This window comes from Hemiscyllium ocellatum, chromosome 17 (genome assembly GCF_020745735.1).
Source record: "Hemiscyllium ocellatum isolate sHemOce1 chromosome 17, sHemOce1.pat.X.cur, whole genome shotgun sequence".
Lineage (NCBI taxonomy): Eukaryota > Metazoa > Chordata > Chondrichthyes > Orectolobiformes > Hemiscylliidae > Hemiscyllium > Hemiscyllium ocellatum.
This window is the reverse complement of record NC_083417.1, coordinates 69,415,442-69,436,527: the sequence shown is the minus strand read 5'-3', so window position 1 is coordinate 69,436,527 and position 21,086 is coordinate 69,415,442. Positions and strand designations below refer to the sequence as shown.

The following is a 21,086-nucleotide window of genomic DNA, read 5'->3' as shown; positions in this document are numbered from 1 at the left end:
GGGGTGGTCAGGCTTATGGATCTTGGGAAGGTAGTGCGAGATTCCCGGACAATGAGGTTGGAAACTGTGGGTGGGAGATCTCCTGAGGTGATGAGGTTGTATATGATCTGGGATATGATGGTTTGGTGATGGGGGGGTGGGGCTCTCTCAACAACTTCTGAGTCACAGCCATGATCACAGGGGATCCCTTTTCCAGTTAAAAGGGATGTGACAGATTCAAGGATAACAGAGCTAAAGTATTAAAATACAACAGACACAAAGAAAGACTTCAATTTGTTTTTGTCTGCCATTACTTCTTCAAGTTAGTAATTGAGGAAGAATGGGTTTTGTGTTTTATTATTCAATGGGGAAAACAAATAAAAATTCTACAGTAGTTCCTTAATGTTTGATTTTTTTAAAGAGACACAGGAAGCCTACGTGACAGCAATAATACTGCTTTCCTTGTGCTTTGGAGACGGTAATGTTCTATCTGCTCTTCATATGTCTGACTGGAAAGTTCAAGTGGTTTAATATTTGGGTTGGAGATAATGCTCCCTCCACGTGTACCCTTTGCTCTGTCTGAGTCACATCTGCAAAGAGGAACAGGGGATGGGGTTCAGTCTTATGGATCTTTGTCTTTTTTGGGTGGCCCCCCGATTTTCAGATTGCGAATCTCAGGGCCAGTGCCTGCAATTGATAGAAGCATTATAGAGACCGGTGTATGCCCAGCCCTCACGAACCGTGTTGCTCCGAGTATTACTAAAGGAAGCTGCCAATTAGCTCTCTAGCCCTTGAGACCTGTCTACAGCCAGGACTCTCTGCATCAATCTCCAATTACTACTGTGAGGCTTGTGTCGCTGGGCTCAGATCTTTTGTAATGTTGCAAATCTTGTGGAGGCAGAAATCAGGCCTCAAACTTAACGTTAACCCAAAGTCACAGGAAAGTAAACATATTATAAAATTTCCATTTCTGGAACTGTATATTAGAGCGTTACTAGGTAACAACCAAGATGGCATCATTATGGTTAAGGGATCATGGGAAAACAATGTTAAAATAGACTTGCACCCCGTCTTTCTGCAGTGCTGTTTTCTAAATGTCTATCCCCTCTTAGACACCAAACTCCAAGCTGGTGAATCTGGTATCACACGTTTCCTAATCAGAGGAGACTCAAATGCAAGTCGCAGGGAATTGCTCTCGGCTGTTGTGCAATGACGAAGGCTGTGCTGGGTTTTATTTAAAACTGACGGCAGCTAAGCCACTGGTTTGCTTCTGGTTGCATTCTAACGCACACTGGTCTTGCCTCCAAGTGACAAGCTCCACTTGCCTGAATCTCAGTAAAAAGTGGCTTCAGTAACTTTCTGATGAAACAATTCCAATAGCAGGTTAACCAAAAGACAGAACTCTCTTCAAAACATGCATACCTTCCCCTTTATCCCCAGACCCTATCATTATCCTATATGTGGGTAATATAGTCATCGCATACGTTCCTGACTTGACTCCACAATTCAAATATTAAAATTGTCCTTGGAAAAATCTAAATTTGCCCAATAGCCCACTGTGAGTTGAGCTATCTACCCATCAGCCACCAGGGTGCTGGTCAGCCATCTTGGAATGATCCAATGAAATGATTTGGTGAATGTTTGAAGGTAATACTAAGTTAGCAGCTGTTCTGTCTTTTCTATTCCAGAATTCTGCTTGATTTTGATTTTTTAAAAATGTCCGTTACGTAATTACGGGGTAATTCTGTCACATCTCCACGTGGTGAGAAGAAACAGGCAAGTTGTTGTGAAGTCCATACCCCTCTCTTTTAAAACTAAAATTCAACTGCATAATTAGGCTTTTTTTCTTCAGTTTCCTCGGAAAACTTTGATTTTTCCAGCTTCTTCGAGTAAATTTATTATCTTTGCCTCAAAATCTGCATCGTGCACTCCAGTCTTTCGAAATTCTCCAGCATATCTGTTGTTCTCCCAGTAGTGGTGCCAATTCCCTCTGCTATCAGCACCAAATCCATACACGTTCACCTGCGGAAGAAAATGCAAAAGGAATCAATACAGTCCTTACCCCATTTGGTTTTTAACCCCTAGAACCTCAAGGAATCTCTCCAACCTGCCCAACCAATCTCTGTCACAGGTGATGTCCTAGAAGACTGGAGAATAGCCAATGTTGGTCTTTTGTTTAAGAAGGGTAATAGAAATAATGTAGAAAATTGTAGGCCAATGAGCCTTGCATCAATGTCACTGAAATTATTGGAGTAGATTCTCAGGGGACAGGATTTACTCGCATTTGGAAAAGATTGGACTTATTAGGGATGTGGTTAGCTTGGTTTTGTGTGGGGAGATCTTTTCTCATCAACTTGATTGAGCTTTTTGAGAAAGTGATAGAAATTATTGATGAGGATAGGGCTGTAGATGCTGTCTACGTGGATTTTGCTAAAGCTTTTGATGAGGTCTCACAGGGTAGGCTGATCCAGAAGATTAAGTCACATGGATCCATGGTAGGTCAGTGAGTTAGACACAAAATTGGCTTGGCCATTGAGTAGTTATGGCGGGGGGGGGGGGTTTGACCGGAGGTCCTCCATTGTTTGTAATATACATCAATGATCTGAACGAAAATGCAGGCGGTCTGACAGGTAAGTTTGTAGATGTCACAAAAATTGGTGGAGTTGGAGGTAGTGAGAAAGGTTATCAGAGAATAGAGCAGGATATAAATCAGTTGGAAAGCTGAACAGAGAAATTACAGGTGGAGTTTAATCTGGATAAGTGTGAGGTGATTTTGGGCGTTCAAATGCAAGACAAAAGTATACAGTAAACGGCAGGGCCCTTAGCAGCATTGATATACGAAGAGATCTTGGGGTGAAAGTCCATAGCTCCCTGAAAGTGGCAACACAAGTGGATAAAGTGGTAAAGAAGGTCATAGGCAAGCTTGCCTTCAATGGTCGAGATACTGGCTATAAAAGTTGACAAGTCATTTGCAGCTGTATAAGACTTTAGTTAAGCCACATTCGGAGTATTGTGTGCAGTTCTGATTACCACACTAGAGGAAGGATGTGGAGCTTTGGAGAGGAAGCAAAAAGTGGTTTACCAGGATGTTAGCTGGATTGCAGTGTATTAGCTATAAGGAGAGGTCGGACAAACTTGGATTGCTTTTGCTGGAGTGTTGGAGGCTGAGGGGCGACCTGATGGAAGTTCATAAAATTATGAGGATGTGGATAGGCTGGATAATCAGAGTCTTATTCCCAAGGTGGAAATGTTAAATATTAGGGCCATAAGTTTAAGGTGAGAGGTGAGAATCTAAAGGAGATGTGTGAGGCAGGTATTTTCACAAAGAAGGTGGTAGGTGCTTGGAACATGCTGCCAGAGAGGGAGATAGAAGCAGATATAATAGCAACGTTTAAGAGGCATTTAGTCAGGCACATGAACAGGCAGAGAATAAGGGCATATGCATTATGTGTAGGCACATGGGATTAGTTTAGAATAACACTGTGGCTGGGATGGGCATGGTGAGCTGAAGGGCCTGTTCCTATGTTGTACTGTTCTACGTTTCTACGTTAACTGTCTGCACACTATCTAATCCCACTTGAATAAGCCGGGACGAACAGTCAGAGTGGGTAAGGAACTTGGGTTCTTCTTTGTGAAAGTGGGAGAACCACGCTTGATGGAATTCAACCTCTTCCAGATCCGTAGGTCTCAGGACCATATCATAGAACAAAGAACATTACAGCGCAGTGCAGGCCCTTCGGCACTCGATGTTGTGCTGACCTGTGAAGCCCATCTGAAGCCCATGTAATCTACGCTATTCCATTATCATCCATATATTTATACAATGACCATTTAAATACCCTTGATGTTGGTGGGTCTACTACAGTTGCAGGCAGGGCATTCCACGCCCTTACCACTTTGGACCCACTGTCGTGTTATGTGTGATGGAAGTGATTGCTATCCCTTTAAATGCTAGATCTGCTTTTAACAGTAACAACTCTGTGCTTTGGTGTCTCTGTCCATCCAGAATTTATCTATCCTTTTACTATAAGACAGACTTAGCAAAATAAGATAATTTTGCCTTACTGACTTGGTCATTCTAGATGAAGGTCTAAACGGCCTTAACAGGTCAACTATTTATGGGATTAGAGATCAATACACATGGGCTAAAAGAACATTCAGATTCTGCTGAATTCTGCTGCAGGGTGGGGGCTTATTCCCATTAACACAACATGGTTTTGAGTGCTATTTCTAGGCAGGATCGAATCTGTTCCTGTTAAATGGTGCATGCATTAATAAACTGGCCATGTTATACATTTGTTGGTGAAACCGATCAACTGGAATTGCTACCATGACATGGTTATCTATGTTTTAAGGCATGGGGTCAACAACCCTTTTTGAAACAGACTTACCTTTGGAGTCTTTGTTTATATCTACACCTGTTATAAATACATAGGCCTGACACAGGGACCAAGTTGCAGCAATTATATTGTTATGCTAATTATCACTTGAGGTCAGACATACAGTGCAAATCTGTCCGTGCATGTGGAAATTGTGCTGAGCAACAATATTAACAGATAGAAAGTGTTACACAGAAAATGTCAATAAAAAAATGAATTATTAGTGGTGAACACACACTCATACAACATGGAAACAAATTCTTAGTCCAACCCACCTATGCTGACCACACATCCCGATCTGGCCTAGTCTCATTTACCAGCCATTTGGCCCATGTCTCTCTAAACCCTTCCTATTCATGTATCCATCTAAATGCCTTTTAATGTTGTATTTGTACCAATCTCCACCGCATCCTCTGGCAGCTCATTCCATACATGCACCACCCTAGTAATGAAAAGGTTACCTCTTTTTGAGTCTCTCCCCTCTCATCTTAAACCTATGCCCTCTAGTTTTGGACTCATCTACCCTCAGGAAAAGACCATGACTGTTCTTCATGCTCCTCATGATTCTATAAACCTCTATAAGATCATCCCTCAGTCTCTGACACTCCAGGGAGAAAAGCCCCAGCCTTTTCAGTCACTCCCTTTAACTCAGATCCTCCAGATCTGGTACATCTTGCAAATCTTTTCTGCAAACTTTCTCAAGTTTAACAACATCCTCCCTACAGCAGGGAGATCAAAATTGTACGCAGTGTTCCAAATGTGGCCTCAGCAATGTCCTGTAGAGCTGCACCATGACATCCCAACTCCTATACGCAGTGCTCTTACTAATGAAGGCAAGCATGCCAAATGCCACCTTCACCACCCTGCAACTCCACATGAATGTGATCAAGCAACCATTACATGGTTAGGGTGAGAGGGGAAAGATATAGAAGAGACCTAAGAGGCAACTTTTTCATGCAGAGAGTGGTACCTGTATGGAATGAGCTGCCAGAGGAAGTGGTGGAAGTTGGTACAATGGCAACATTTAAAAGGCACCTGGATGGGTATATGAATAGGAAGGGTTTGGAGGGATATGGGCCCGGGTGCTGGCAGGTGGGACCTGCCAGATTGGGTTGGGATCTCTGGTCAGCTTGGACAAGTTGGACCAAAGGGTCTATTTTCATGCTATACATCTCTATAACTCTAACAATGATCTTCCTTGTGTGACCCAAACCTGCTTGTATTTCAGGCTTCAGCTTATTAGCACAGTCTCCATGATGCCTTTGGCAGGCACTGGGGCCCAGAGGCTGCTGCAGGGCTTCCAAATGCCGTAGCCCTTGGGAGGATCACTTTCTGGCCCTGCAGCCTGACACTTCTCAGCTTTTAAACTATAGATCAGGTCAAAGGCCCGTTTCTGTGTTTGGTTTCCAGAGCAGCAATAAGCCATTGTAACCTCACGTTTCACATGATAAACATTCACCCCTTTGCTTAACAAGAACCTATCAACCTCTGTCTTAAAGATGTTCAAAGACTTGCTGTCCATTACATTCCCAGGGAGACAGTCCCAAAGTACTATGACCCGCTGACAGAAAACATTTCACCTTACCAGTGTTTTAAGTGGGACAAGTCGGATTCTCAGCTAGATCCCTAGTTTTAGATTCTCCCATAAGTGACAACATCGTTTCTGTGAGTAGGACAGGTCTAGAGGGACGATGGGCCAAATGCAGGCAAATGGAACTAGCTCAGTTTAAGAAACCTGATCGGCATGGACAAGTTGGGTTGGAGGGCCTGTCTCCGTGCTGTATGACTCAATGACATTTACCCTGGCAAGACCCCTCAAAATCTTTTATGTTTCAATCCATACTCTTTTAAACTCCTGCTGATACAAGCCATACCTATCCAACCTTTCCTCATATGACAAGTTACCTATTGTAAGGATTAGTCTGGTAAACCTTCTGTGCACTGCTTCCAATGGATCTATACCCTTCCTTAAATAAGGAGATCGATATTTGCACAGTACCCCAGATGTGGTCTTACCAATGCTCTGTATTATTAAAGCATAACCTTCCTCCTTTCATATTCACTTCTCATCAAAATAACTGACAATATTCTATTAACTGCTGTCTCTGCAAACTAATGTTTTATAATTCTTGAATGAGGAAACCCAGATCTCTTTGTATCACAGAGGTCTAAAGTCTCGTGCCACTGAGGTAATAAATTTATTTTTAACTCTTCTTGCCAAAATGGACAGTTTCACATTTTCCTACACTGTACTCCATCTGCCAGGTCTTTGATCACTCATTTAACCACTCTGTATCTTTGTTTAGCTACCTTATATCCTCTTCATGTCTTACTTTCCTATTTATCTTGTGTCACCTGCAAATATGACAACCATGCCTTCACTTGTATAAATTGTAAATAGTTGAGGTCTGTGGTACATCACTTGTCACATTTTGCCAATGGGAAAAAGACTCTTTTATTATGCCTATTCTGTGTTTCCAGTTAGTCATTCAATCTTCTACTTATGGCAACACGTCATCCCTACACCCTGAGCATTTACTTTCCACAGTAACGTTTGATTTGGCACTTCAGCAAATGTCTTCTGGAAATCTAAATAAAGTTCATCTATTATTTCCTTTTTATCCACGGTAATACATGCTCCTTCCTCAAAGAAATCCATTGATGAGTTAAACATGATCTTCCATTCCCAGGACCACATTGACTTTGGATGAGGATTCTGGGTAATCCAAGATAGAGGACAGGAAAACTTTCTGCTGTAACAGGCTGCTCCACTATTGAGGTATTGGAGGTGATTTGTTCGAATTCGAGGAGCAGCAATTAGTGTTTTATATTCTGTTACATTGTTTTGGAACTTTGGAGTCAAGACAACAGCACTCATCAAAGGGAAAGCAACAGACAAAGGCAGCACATGGTCTGTGCAGGAGAGAGACACAGGCAGGCAGACAGATGGGGAGAGAGGGAGAGAGAGAGAGAGAGAGAAAATATAAGTATTAAGTTAGCCTGGAGCAGTATTCTGTCGAGGAAAAGATGGTGCTATTTTCTGGATCTGCAGATTGGAGGAAGCAAAAATGGCCCTGAATAGAGTGATATGCCCTTCTTGTCTGAGTTTTGAGTTTAGGGAGAGTGTTACTGAGGATTATATCTCCAATAAATGGCATTGGTTGCGAATCCTATTAGATTGAATGGAACAGTTGGAGTGACAGTTTAGAGGCAATGAGGAGTTTACAAGAGCAAGGGGTGTGGTGAAAGGCAGTTATAGGAAGGGAAAGAAGTCGTAGATACGGTCACATAGATGGGTTTAACTCCAGGGAAGGTAAGAGAGGTAGGCAGGTAGTGTAGGAGTCTTCTGTGGCTATCCCCATTTAAAACAAGTATGCTGTTTTGGAAAATGTAGGTGGTGATAGATTCTCAGGGGAATGTAGCACGAACAGCCAAGTTTCTGGTATTGAGACTGGCTCTAAAGCAATGAAGGGCAGATCGGGTTCCAAGAGATTGATTGTGTTAGGGGACTCTCTAGTCCAAGGCATAGACAATCGTTTCTGCGACCAGCAGCGAAAAATGCCTCCCTGGTGCCAGGATCAAGGATGTCTCAGAGAGGGTGCAGAATGTTCTCAAGGGGGAAAAGGCCCAGCAGATGGTCATTGTCCACATTGGAACCAATGACATAGGAAGGGAAAAGGTCGAGGTTCTGAAGGGAGATTAGAGAGTTAGGCATGAATTTAAAAAGGAGGTCCTCGAGAGAAGTAATATCTGGATTACTCCTGGTGCTACGAGCTAGTGAGGGTAGGAATAGGAGGATAGAGCAGATGAATGCATGGCTGAGGAGCTGGTGTATAGGAGAAGGATTCACATTTTTGGATCATTGAAATCTCTTCTGGGGTAGAAGTGACCTGTACAAGAAGGACGGATTGCACCTAAATTGGAACGGGACTAATATACTGGGCAGGGAAATTTGCTATAGCTGCTCAGAAGGATTTGAACTAGTACGGTGGGGGGTGGAACCCAGGGAGGTAGTGAGGAAAGAAATCAATCTGAAACTGGCACCATTGATAAAAGAAGCGAGTCAAACAGTCAGGGCAGGCAGGCACAATGCAGAGAAGAACGTAGGACTTATAAATTAAACTGCATTTATTTCAACATAAGAGGTTTAACAGGGAAGGCAGATGAACTCAGGGGATGGGATATTATAGCAATTACAGAAACATGGCTCAGAGATGGACAGGTCTGGCTGTTTAATGTTCCAGGATACAAATGCTATGGGAAGGATAGAAAAGGGGGGCAAGAAAGGAGGGATAGCATTACAGCTGTGGTGAGCGAGATATTCCTGGAAATATGTCCAGGGTGAACTGAGAAATAAGAAAGGGATGATCACCTTATTGGGATTGTATTGTAGACCCCCTAAAAGTCAGAAGGAAATTCAGGAACAAATTTGTAAGGAGATCTTAGTTATCTGTAAGAATAATACAGTGGTTATGATAGGAGATTTTAACTTTCCAAACATAGATTGTGACTGCCATAGTGTTAAGGGTTTAGATGGACAGGAATTTGTTAAGTGTGTACAAGAAAATTTTCTGATTCAGTATGTGGATGTATGTACTAGAGAAGGTGCAAAACTTGACCTACTTTTGGGAAATAAGGCAGGGCAGGTAACTGAGGTGTCAGTAGTGGAGCACTTTAGGGCTAGTGATGGAAAAGGATAGACCAGATCTAAAAGTTGCAGTTCTAAATTGGAAAAAGGCCAATTTTGATGGTATTAAGCAAGAACTTTCAAAAGTTGATTGTGTTGATGTTCGCAGGTAAAGAGATGGCTGGAAAGTGGGAAGCCTTCACAAATGAGATAACGAGAGTCCAGAGAGAGTATTAGATTAGATTAGATTACTTACAGTGTGGAAACAGGCCCTTCGGCCCAACAAGTCAACACCGACCCGCCGAAGAGCAACCCACCCAGACCCATTCCCCTACACCTAACATTAGGGCAATTTAACAAGGCCAATTCACCTAATTTGCACATGTTTGGACTGTGGGAAGAAACTGGAGCACCCGGAGGAAACCCACGCAGACACGGGGAGAATATGCAAACTCCACACAGACAGTTGTCTGAGGTGGGAATTGAACCCATGCCGCCCACTGTATATTCCTGTTAGTGTGAAAGGAAAGGCTGGTAGGTATAGGGAATACTGGATGACTAAAGAAATCGAGGTTTTGGTTAAGAAAAAGAAGGAAGCATATGTCAGGTATATACAGGATAGATCGAGTGAATCCTTAGAAGAGTATAAAGGCAGTAGGAGTATACTTAAGAAGGAAATCAGGAGGGCAAAAAGGGGACATGAGATAGCCTTGGCAAATAGATGTAAGGAGAATCCAAATGGTTTTTACAAATACATTAAGGACAAAAGGGTAACTCGGGAGAAAATAGGGCCCCTCAAAGATCAGCAAGGCAGCCTTTGTGTGGAGCCGCAGGCGATGGGACAGATAATAAAAGAGTATTTTGCATCGGTGTTTACTGTGGAAAAGAACATGGAAAATAAAGAATGTAGGGAAATACATGGTGACATCTTGAAAAATGTCTATATTACAGAAGAGGAAGTGTTGGATGTCTTGAAACGCATAAAAATGGATAAATCCCTAGGACTTGATCAGGAATACCCAAGAACTCTGTGGGAAGCTAGGGAAGTGATTGCTGGGCTCTTGATTAGATATTTGTATCATTGATAGTCACAGGTGAGGTGCTGAAGACTGGAGGTTGGCTAATGTGGTGCCACTATATAAGAAAGATGGTAAGAACAAGCCAGGGAATTATAGAGTGAACTTGACGTCAGTGGTGTGCAAGTTGTTGGAGGGAATCCTGAGGGACGGGATTTACATGTATATGAAAAGGCAAGAACGTTTCAGGGATAGTCAAGATGGCTTTGTGAGTGGGAAATTATGTCTCACAAACTTGATTGAGTTTTTTGAAGAAGTAACAAAGAGGATTGATGAGGGCAGAGCAATAGATGTCATTTATATGGACTTCATATGGACTTCAGTAAGGCGTTTGACAAGGTTCCCCATGGGAGACTGGTTAGCAAAGTTAGATCTCATGGAATACAGGGAGAACTAGCCATTTGGATACAGAACTGGCTCGAAGGTAGAAGACAGAGGGTAGTGGTGGAGGGTTATTTTTCAGACTGGAGGCCTGTGACCAGTGGAGTGCCACAAGGATCGGTGCTGGGCCCTCTTCGTTTTGTCATTTACATAAATGATTTGGATGTGAGCAAAACAGGTATAGTTAGTAAGTTTGCAGATGACACCAAAATTGGAGGTGTAGTGGACAGTGAAGAAGGTTACCTCGGATTACAACAGGACCTTGATCAGATGGGCCAATGCGCTGAGGAGTAGCAGATGGAGATTAATTTAAATAAATGCGAGGTGCTGTGTTTTGGAAAAGCAAATCTTAGCAAGCCTTATAAACATAACGGTAAGGTCCTAGGGTGTGTTGCTGAACAGAGACCTTGGAATGCAGGTTCATAGCTCTTTGAAAGTGGAGTCGCGGTAGATAGGATAGTGAAGAAGGCGTTTGGTATGCTTTCCTTTATTGGTCAGAGTATTGAGTACAGGGGTTGGGAGGTCATGTTGCGGCTGTACAGGACATTGGTTAGGCCACTTGTGGAATACTGCACACAGTTCTGGTCTCCTTCCTATCGGAAGAACGTTGTGAAACTTGAAAGAGTTCAGAAAAGATTTACAAGGATGTTGCCAGGAATGGAGGATTTGAGCTATCGGGAGAAGCTGAACAGGCTGGGGCTGTTTTCCCTGGAGTATCAGAGGCTGAGGGGTGACCTTATAAAATCATGAGAAGCATGGATAGGGTAAATAGACAAGGACTTCTCCCTCGGGTTGTGGAGTCCAGAACCAGAGGGCATAGGTTTAGGGTGAGAGGATAAAGGTATAAAAGAGACCTAAGGGCCAACTTTTTCATGCAGAGGGTAGTACATATGCAGAATGGGCTGCCAGAGGAAATGGTGGAGGCTGGTACAATTGCAACATTTAAAAGGCATCTGGATGGGTATATGAACAGAAAGGGTTTGGAGGGACATGGGTCAGGTGTTGGCAGATGGAATGAGATTGGGTTGGGAATCTGATCGGCATGGACAGGTTGGACCGAAGGGTCTGTTTCCATGCTGTACATCTCTATGACACAGTGGCTTAGTGGTTAGCACTGATGCCACACAGTACCAGGGAAGTGGGTTCGATTCCAACCTTAGCCGACTGTCTGTGTGGAGTATGCACTTCCTCTGTCTCTGCGCAGATTTCCTCCTCTGGTTTCCTCCCACCGGCCAAAGGTGTGCAGGTCAGGTGGATTGGCCATGGGGAATGCAGGGTTATAGGGTCTGGGTGGGATGCTCTTTGGAGGGTTGCTGTGAACCCAGTGGCTTCCACACTATTGGGAAGCTATGACCCTGCCTGATTACCTTGAATGGATCTAAGAGCCCAGCTATATTTATTTATTTATTAATGCTTTCTTAGGAAAATTCCTTCTGACAGCTGTTAAGCAACTGGCCTGTAGTTTCCTGCTTTCTGTCTCCTGCCCTTTTGAATAAAGGAGTTTCTTTCATTATATTTTTATCTAATGGGATCTTTCCCAAATCTGGGGAATTTTGGAAATTTAAAATCAGGCAACATCTATTCTATGAGCCACTTTTCTTGAAGACTCTAACAGAATTCTATTCTTTAACTTACAGACCCATCCATGCACCTTTAATTCTTCCCGAGACTTCGGACCATGGAGCTTCTTACCTGCCTCAGCTTTTCCTTCTTTGACCAATCTCCAGTCTTTTTAAAATCCACTTTATCACGATCTCATGTCAATTTCTCAACATAATTAGTTTTATACATCTCCATTCCATACTATTCAGAGGCGTGAGCCATGCAGTTAATGAGTGACAGCATGTAGTAAAGAGAATGATTATAGGTTGTCCTCTCTCTCTGCCAACATCCATTTCTGTCGTGCCTTTGACTCTTCAACTTGGCCTTTTAATTGAAAGTATTGTTCCTGCCTCAGGCTGTGGCTCTTACCTCATCACAGATGTGGAGAGCAAAAAACAGGACCAGCATTCCCGTTGATGGATATCTCCCATGATGCTCTGTCCACTTGTCATGGATATACTTGAAGAATGCTGGGTTGTAGATTTGTACCTGAGTGTAGATTAGGGGTCAGACTTTAGACCACTGTCTTTAACCAGTTTAATTAACAAAGGTTAAAGGTCAGACCTTAAACAACAATACTTAACCAGTTTAATACCAGATCACGCTATGTACTCATCCAGACAGTATCATGCATGCCCTCAGCTGGAGGTCACACAGGCAGATCACTTACATCCTGCATCACCAATGACATTTTTTCACCCAGAGGGTGGTGAGTATATGGAACGCACTGGCTAAGAACGTAGTTAAGGCAGGTAACCTACTTTAAAAAGTATTTGCATGGGCACTTGATAGCTATGGGAAAGTAGGACCAGTGTAGATTCAGTGCACTTCTTGCGGAACAGATCAGCGGGTTGAAGGGCCTCATCAGTACTGCATGATTCTATGAATCCTAGCCAGCTTTCAACCCAGGGCTGGTTGGTGTGGAGGCCAACCTGCTACACACTGCATTCGGCTTCAAACTGGGGATGAGTCATTGTTTTAAACAGCTTTGTGTTACACTGAGCAGTGCACTTCCCACTAGTTTTATCATATGTGGTTTTTATTCATTCACTGGATGTGGGTATCACTGGCTAGGCTAGCATTTATTGCCCATGCCTAGTAATTGCTTGATTCCAGATTTTTTATTGAATTCAAATTCTACCATCTGCCATGGCAGGATTTGAACCCAGGTCCCCCAGGTCACTTGATTAATAGTCCAGTGATAACATCACCACGCCATTGCCTCCCCATAAAACCTAATCTTCAGACTGTTGGGATTCACTAAGCCATTTACTAATGATCTTCTCATATTGGGAAGTAGTGGTACAACAGAGAATTAAACTCAGGTCATTAACAGCAAGAACAGCAGAATTTCAAGGCAGCCGAAGATAATGTGCTGAAAGTTTTCTCTGTGCAAGGCCTATATGAAATAAGTTTTGACGTGTTCACCTCAGTTTTTACAGCTGGTGGGCCTACAGCAAGTAGGGACTTTTTCAGAGAGGTTGCTAGGATCTTGATTTGTGAAGGGAGTTGGGAAATTCAGGCTGGTGCCATCTAGGCGCTCTCACTGAGCTGGGACTAAGGTAAAATAAGGTTTTCCACTTGTCGCTTTGGCATTAAACTTGCATTATGGATCGACACGTCTGCAGATGATTCAAAGCCAACCAGGAATGTGTGTTCCAAGGAAGGTGTAAGGCATTTTCAGGACGGTTTGGACAGGGCTACTGAATAGGCAAGAATGCAGCCGATGGAATACAATGTGGAAAAATGTGAACTTAACCTTTTTGATTGGAGAAACAGATGTACAGTGGATCTATTAAATGGCAAGAGGTTGGAAAACGTCGATGTACAAACAGACCTGGATCCTTGTCGATAACTCACTGAAAGCTAACATGCCAGAGTAGCAAGCTCTTCAGGAGACTAACAGAATTTAAGCCTTTATTGCAAGGGGGTTTGAGTCATGAAATGCTGCTTCAATTGTGTAGGAGCTGAGTTAAAGGGCACCTGGAGTACCATGTGCAGTGCTGGTCTCCTTATCTGAGGAAAGGTATTATTGCCACAGATAGAATGCAACTAAAGTTCACAAAACTTGTTCCCAAGATGGTGGGACTGACCTATGAAGGGAAATTAGGTAAACTGGGCTGGTATCCAGACTCTTGAGGAATGGCAGGCGATCTCACTGAAACCTGCAAAATGGTTTTACAAGAATAGACTGAATGGTTGCAGCTGAGGTGTCTCTCCTGCTTGGGGAGCCTAGCATCGGGGCAACAATTTAAAAATAAGGGGGAAACCACTTAGGTCTGAGATGTGGAGAAATTGTTTTTAAGCAGAGGGAGTTCATTATCACAGAGGGCTGTGTGAAGCTCAGACTTTGAGCATGCTTAAATTAAATATTGATAATTTGTGGTGTAAAGGATTATGGTGGCAGCATGAGTAAAAGGCCTTGAGGTGTCTGATGAGCCTCTATTGTACATAATAGCAGAGCAATCTCGATGAACTCAATGGATATATTCTACTCTCCTACGCTGTTGGGCAGTGTGGATGAGTTACTCCGTGAGCAGTTTAGCACTCAGTGGTAAAATGGCATTGGCCAGGGCACAGGATGGTTCAGTGAGTTAATAATGTCCTTTTGACTTTGGAAATCTCTGTTTAAATCTGGGTCAGTCTAATTGTATGGAAAACAAAGCGCAAGATGCTCAAGGGCTGCCAGAGGAAAAAAGCCTTCCCTGGAAATACTTTAAAAGATCAGGAGCTTCCCTTTGATTGATGAAATTGTTCCACACATTCCATGCTGGACCTCCAAGATAAGGAAAAGGAGCCGATCAAACTTTATAAAACAAATTGATTTATTTATTCCATTAGTATATTCTTCACTTGTAGACTGTGCCCCAAAATGCTAATTGGCTGAAACTCGAATACATCGAAATTCAAACACAGACTTAACCATTACTTGCTGAGTCAGGTTAGAATCATTGGAAATTTAAGACATGCAAGGAGACCGTTCAGCCCATCTTGTCAATGCTACTGCCTAATCCCTCTTTCCCCCTCTTGGTACACAGCCTTCTTGTTTCACGTTTCTCAATTGCATTTCCACTTTCTCAGGCAGAGAGTTCCAGGGCTCCACTGCACTCTGGGTGAAAATATTTCTCCTCAGCCTTTTATCTTATCCTTCTGCGAAGAACATGAAATCTGAGGCTCTGAAACTGGCTTCTGCAAACAGAAATAAATTCTTCCTCTCCATTCAGTTAAATCTCTTCTCACCTACCTCTGTCTCAAAGAAAACAACGCCAACCTGTCCAATATTTCCTCATGTCTCTAAGTTTCCAGACCAGGCCAGAGCTTTGTAAATCTCCTCTGTAACTTTTCTCTTTCAACCAGGTCCTTCCAGTAATGTGGTGACTGGAGTTACAGGCAATACTCTAGCTGTGGTCTAATTTGTGTTTGACACAACCTTGTTGCTCCCTACATTCAATGACTTGCCTTATAAAAGTACTCTGTCTGCATTCTTAGCCACTAATCTGTACTGCTTTCTTAAGGAATTGGTGGATCCCAGGGACCTCTGTTGCTCTACTGCACTCAGCAATCTGGGTCTCCTTGTCTTGTCAAATCTCCTGAAATACTTACAAATCTCTGGACTGAATTCCATTGTCCGCAGTTCTGTTCTGTTCACCTGATTCACATTTTGCTGCGGTCCACACTCAATCAACCACAAATCTAAATTTCTTTATAAACGCTACAAACTTTTCAATCAGGCACTCTCCATTTAAGGCTAAATCGATTCATGACACAAAAGGTAAGAGATCCAGTACTGAGCCCTCTGGAACTCACCAAAACGTGCTTCCTGCAATTGATTTTAGATCAAAATTGTCAACTGCCTTGGCTCACACCATTCCCATGTGGGGACCTTGACAAAATCCTTACTGAAATCCATGCATTGTCCGTACTACCCTTACCAAACCCCATGTGAGACTTCCTCAAAAACTCTGTCAGGTGAGTCAAGACACAAACTTCCCTTTACAAATCCAGGCAACTGTTCTTGCTTAATTTAGGTCTTTCTAAATTAATATCATGACTCAGAACCTTTTCCAATCATTTTCTGACTAGGTCGAACGTCTCAATGGAACATCTTTCACTTGTGCATTTATAAACATTAGTGCAATGTAAGAGTCCTCTGGCACCACACCTTCTGCCAGAGAGGTGTGGAAAGAACTGTCAGAGCTTGAATTATTCCTTCCCTTGCTGTTTTTAACAGCCTGGAATGCATTTCATTAGGCCGCGGCAATTTATGTGTTTTCAAAGATGTTAAACCCCCAAATATATTCTCTCCCACTCTGTTTATCCCATTCAATACTATATATTCCTCCTCCTTAACTACAGTGTTCGTTGCGTCCCTCTCCTTTCCTAAAGCCTGGATTGGACGAGAGGACGGTAATAATTGTCCCAAATCTTTCTTGGTTGCAAAAACCATTCAAATGAAGTTTGGAGCCTCAAGCCCTTGTAATAATCAACCTAGCTGCACCAAATCTCCTTGTCAGTCAATACCAATATAAACCCACTTTCACTCACCTTGTCTTTATCCACCCGTAGAAACTGTTTGACAGGCGCGTAGGTGCTGTGAAGAAAAGAGACACATTAAGGTCAAGGGAAGCTAATGTTGAATCTCTGAAGATTAGATCTGTAGTAAAGTCTGTTTCAGCTCCGACTGTTGTTTGAAGTGTTCTACTGGAACTGCCGCATCTCTGATACTTCACTGTCTGGGGATGGAAACTGTGCTATTCTGATCTGTGATATTATCGCTCCCAGTGAAATGGACGGAATGGATGGTTTGCAGCTCTAATGACACTTTCAGCCTGAGAAAACGAGCAGGATGGTTGTGGAGTGCCCCGAGGGGAAACATACCTGTCTGAGAGCTGTATGAAAGCCACTAATTACAATTAAAACCTTGACACACAGCACTTGAATTATTTTGGATCAGTCAGCCTAGAATTTGAGAGAATTTTAAGACAAGCATTCTGGAAAGTTAACATTCTTACGAAAATAAAAGGCAAATCCTTTCTTTGTGACCAACCGGTATTTAGACATTACGATGGAAAGAATTCTTCCCTGATCTGATTGCTTGTTCTCCCATCCAGAAACTCACTCCCACAGAACAGGAAGTGGTCATTCCTCCTCTGTGAGTGTGGGCATTTTTAACCAATGTTTGGGGACCTGCTCTGACACACCTCTGGAGCTGGCAGAACTTGAACCTCAGTCTTCTGGCTCAGAGGCAGGGACACTACCATTGCACCTCTGTCTGTGAATATCAACTGACTGATGTTGGTGCAGGGAGAAAGTGAGGTCTGCGGATGCTGGTGATCAGAGTCGTTGATGGAAAAGGACAGGCAGCATCCGAGGAGCAGGAGAATCAACATTTCGGGCTGGAGCCCTTCATCATGTTGGTGCAGTGCTATCCCTCCTTATCCCCATCCACGATGCATGAATGGCCTTCTATGCTGTAGATTCTAATCAATTCTATGTATGTAATTAAACCAAAAGTGGCCTTGCCAGACCATTAAATATTATGTGCGATGTCATTATCTTTATTCTTATTATCTCTGAATACATGGACTAGTTTAGTCTCACTTAGAAACAAAGAGATGTACAGCAGGGAAACAGACTGTGGTCCAATTCATCCATGCCGATCAGATATCCTAAGTTAATCTAGTCCCATTTCGCCCAAATCCCTGTAAACCCTTCCTATTCATGTACCCATCCAGATGCCTTTTAAATGTTGTAATAGACCAATGAGTCTAATCGCAACATCTCCGTGGGTGCAGCAGCCGACAAATCTACAAGCTGGGGTCTGTGGCTGCGTTTCTGTAAAGTCACTTATTGCTCATGTTCACAAATTGGTGAAGGAAAAGACTGTGTACAAGGCAGATGTCTGATGCTCGGCAGCTAAACTAATCTGCTGAATATGTCAATTTTGTATCATTAACTGATATTCATCAATATGCACCTGGCATCAGTACAATGTAGAATTGAGGCACTTAAACTGAATATGCAGGAATCTGAAGAACATAAAGTTTGAATTTAAGTTTAAGTATTATACTTTAATTCTAATTATGCCGTGGGCTCTTTTGCATAGTGCGAGAGAGAACAATATCCATGGGAGTCAGGTTCTTTACACAGACACCTGTAACATACTGAGGGGAGGTAATGGCCTAATGATATTATTGCTAGATGATTAATCCAGAGATCCAGATAATGTCATGGGGACCTAGGTTTGATTCCCACCGTGGCAGATGGTGGAATTTGAATCTAATAAAAATTTGGAGTTAAGAGTCTACCGGTGGTCATGAAATTGTTGCTGATTGTTGGAAATGGCCATCTGGTTCACTAACAGCCTTTAGGGAAGAAAACTATCGCCCTTAGTCGGCCTGTCCTCCATGTGACTCCAGATCTACAGCAATGTGGTTGACGTTTAACTGTGGGATGGGCCATATATGCTGGCCCAGCCAGCAATGCCTACAGCCTGCGAATGAATAAGAAAAAACTGTCCTTTTACATTCTACATCTACTCAAGGCACACAATCTGCAGAGGTAAGAGTCCTCAAGTAATTTACTTAAGCGGTCAGGAATTATAGAAGATGCTGGACAATTGATCATTTGATTGTGTTAGTATCACAGTCCTGCTGTGATTTTAAAATGTACACATCAGCACTTTCCAGAAGCAATAAGCACCAGCAGAATCCCTGGCCGATTTGTTGCTTCATATTGCAACTCCCCAACTTCTGCCAGGCTTAAAGAAATCAGCTCTGGGACTGTGACTGAGTACTACATTGGATGTGGCATCTGTCCATCAAGTTGCATGTTTTTTTTAGACTTACAGTGTGGAAACAGGCCCTTCGGCCCAACAAGTCCACACCGACCCGCCGAAGCGCAACCCACCCATACCCCTACATTTACCCCTTACCTAACACTACGGGCAATTTAGCTTTGGCCAATTCACCTGACCCGCACATCTTTTGTGACTGTGGGAGGAAACCGGAGCACCCGGAGGAAACCCACGCAGACACGGGGAGAACGTGCAAACTCCACACAGTCAGTCGCCTGAGTCGGGAATTGAACCCGGGTCTACAGGCGCTGTGAGGCAGCAGTGCTAACCACTGTGCCACCGTGCCGCCCACAAAAAAACGTTACCCCTTAGCTTAGATTCCCTACAGTGTGGAAACAAGTCCATACCGACCCTCCGAAGAGTAACCCACCCAGACCCATTTCCCTCTGACTAATGCCGCTAACACTATGGGCAGTTTAGCATGGCCAATTCACCTGACCTGCACATCTTTGGACTGTGGGAGGAAACCTACGCAGACACGGGGAGAATGTGCAAACTCCACACAGACAGTCGCTGGAGGCTGGAATTGAACCTGGGTCCCTGGTGCTGTGAGGCAGCGGTGCTAACCACTGTGCCACCGTGCCACTATGTTGAAAAACTAAACTGAAGAGTGTCATTTAATCTTCACCCATCTGTTACAGAAATGTTTTTGTGGTAATCTTATTGTGAGTGTACTTATTAAAAGATGAGCTATAGGGAGAGGCTGGGGCTATTTTTCCTGGAGTGTTGGAAACTGAAGGGGTGATCTTACAGAAGGTTTATAAAATCATGAGGGGCATTGATAGGGTGAATAGCCAAGGTCTTTTTCCCAGGGTAGGGGGCTACAAAATTAGAATGCATAGGTTTAATGTGAGAGGGGAAAGAGTTAAAAGGGACCTAAGAGGCAACTTGTTCACGCAGAAGGTGGTGCGTGTATGGAAAGAGCAGCCAGAGGAGGTGGTGGAGACTGGTACAATTGCAACATTTAAAAGGCATCTGGATGGGTACATGAATAGGAAGATTTACAGGGATATGGGCGAAATGCTAGCAAATGGGACTAGATTAACTTAGGATATCTGATCGGCATGGATGAATTGGACCACAGTCTGTTTCCCTGCTGTACATCTCTTTGTTTCTAAGTGAGACTAAACTAGTCCATGTATTCAGAGATAATAAGAATAAAGATAATGACATCGCACATAATATTTAATGGTCTGGCAAGGCCACTTTTGGTTTAATTACATACATAGAATTGATTAGAATCTACAGCATAGAAGGCCATTCAGCCTAACAGACCCATGTTAGTGCTTTTACTCCTCCCACCCTGTAGCTAAACCAGTTTCTCCTTAAATACACACAGAAAGTGCTGGAGAGACTCAGCAGGTCTGGCTGCATCTGTGGAGACAGAAACATTTCAAGTCCACATTGATGCCCTGGGGTTGAAGTGTTCCGAGGCGGAAGATGAGGCGTTCTTCTTCCAGACGTCTGGTGGTGAGGGAGCGGCGGTGAAGGAGGCCCAGGACCTCCATGTCCTCGGCAGAGTGGGAGGGGGAGTTGAAATGTTGGGCTACGGGGCGGTGTGGTTAATTGGTGCAGGTATCTCAGAGATGTTCCCTAAAGCGCTCTGCTAGGAGGCGCCCAGTCTACCCAATGTAGAGGAGACTGCATCGGGAGCAACGGACACAATAAATGATATTAGTGGATGTGCAGGTAAAACATTGATGGATGTGGAAGGCTCCTTTAGGGCCTTGGATAGAGGTGAGGGAGGAGGTATGGGCACAGGTTTTACAGTTCCTGCGGTGGCAGGGAAAAGTGCCAGGATGGGAGGGTGGGTCATAGGGGGGCGTGGACCTGACCAGGTAGTCACGGAGGGAACGGTCTTTGCGGAAGGCGGAAAGGAGTGGGGAGGGAAATATATCCCTGCTGGTGGGGTCTTTTCGGAGGTGGCAGAAATGTCGGCGGATGATTTGGTTTATGTGAAAGTTGGTAGGGTGGAAGGTGAGCACCAGGGGCATTCTGTCATTGTTACGGTTGGAGGGGTGTGGTCTGAGGGCAGAGGTGCGGGATGTGGACGAGATGCGTTGGAGGGCACCTTTAACCACGTGGGAAGGGAAACTGCGGTCTCTAAAGAAGGAGGCCATCTGGTGTGTTCTATGGTGGAACTGGTCCTCCTGGGAGCAGATACGGTGGAGGCGGAGGAATTGGGA

General features: G+C 43.6%; 1 protein-coding gene across 3 annotated transcripts in view; it reads right to left on the bottom strand.

Annotated features, from left to right (window-relative positions):
- Positions 1 to 316: 316 nt before the first annotated feature.
- Positions 317 to 21,086, bottom strand: part of st3gal2 (ST3 beta-galactoside alpha-2,3-sialyltransferase 2) — a 352,750-nt gene continuing 331,980 nt past the window's right edge. For all 3 annotated transcript variants that reach the window (XM_060838280.1, XM_060838281.1, XM_060838283.1), the window contains 3 exons: positions 16,590 to 16,635; positions 12,414 to 12,533; positions 317 to 2,001 (listed from right to left, as the gene is read on the bottom strand). In XM_060838280.1, coding sequence (XP_060694263.1) covers positions 1,828 to 2,001; positions 12,414 to 12,533; positions 16,590 to 16,635 — 340 coding nt within the window. In that variant the 3' untranslated portion in view covers positions 317 to 1,827. The remainder of the gene's footprint in view (positions 2,002 to 12,413; positions 12,534 to 16,589; positions 16,636 to 21,086) is intronic.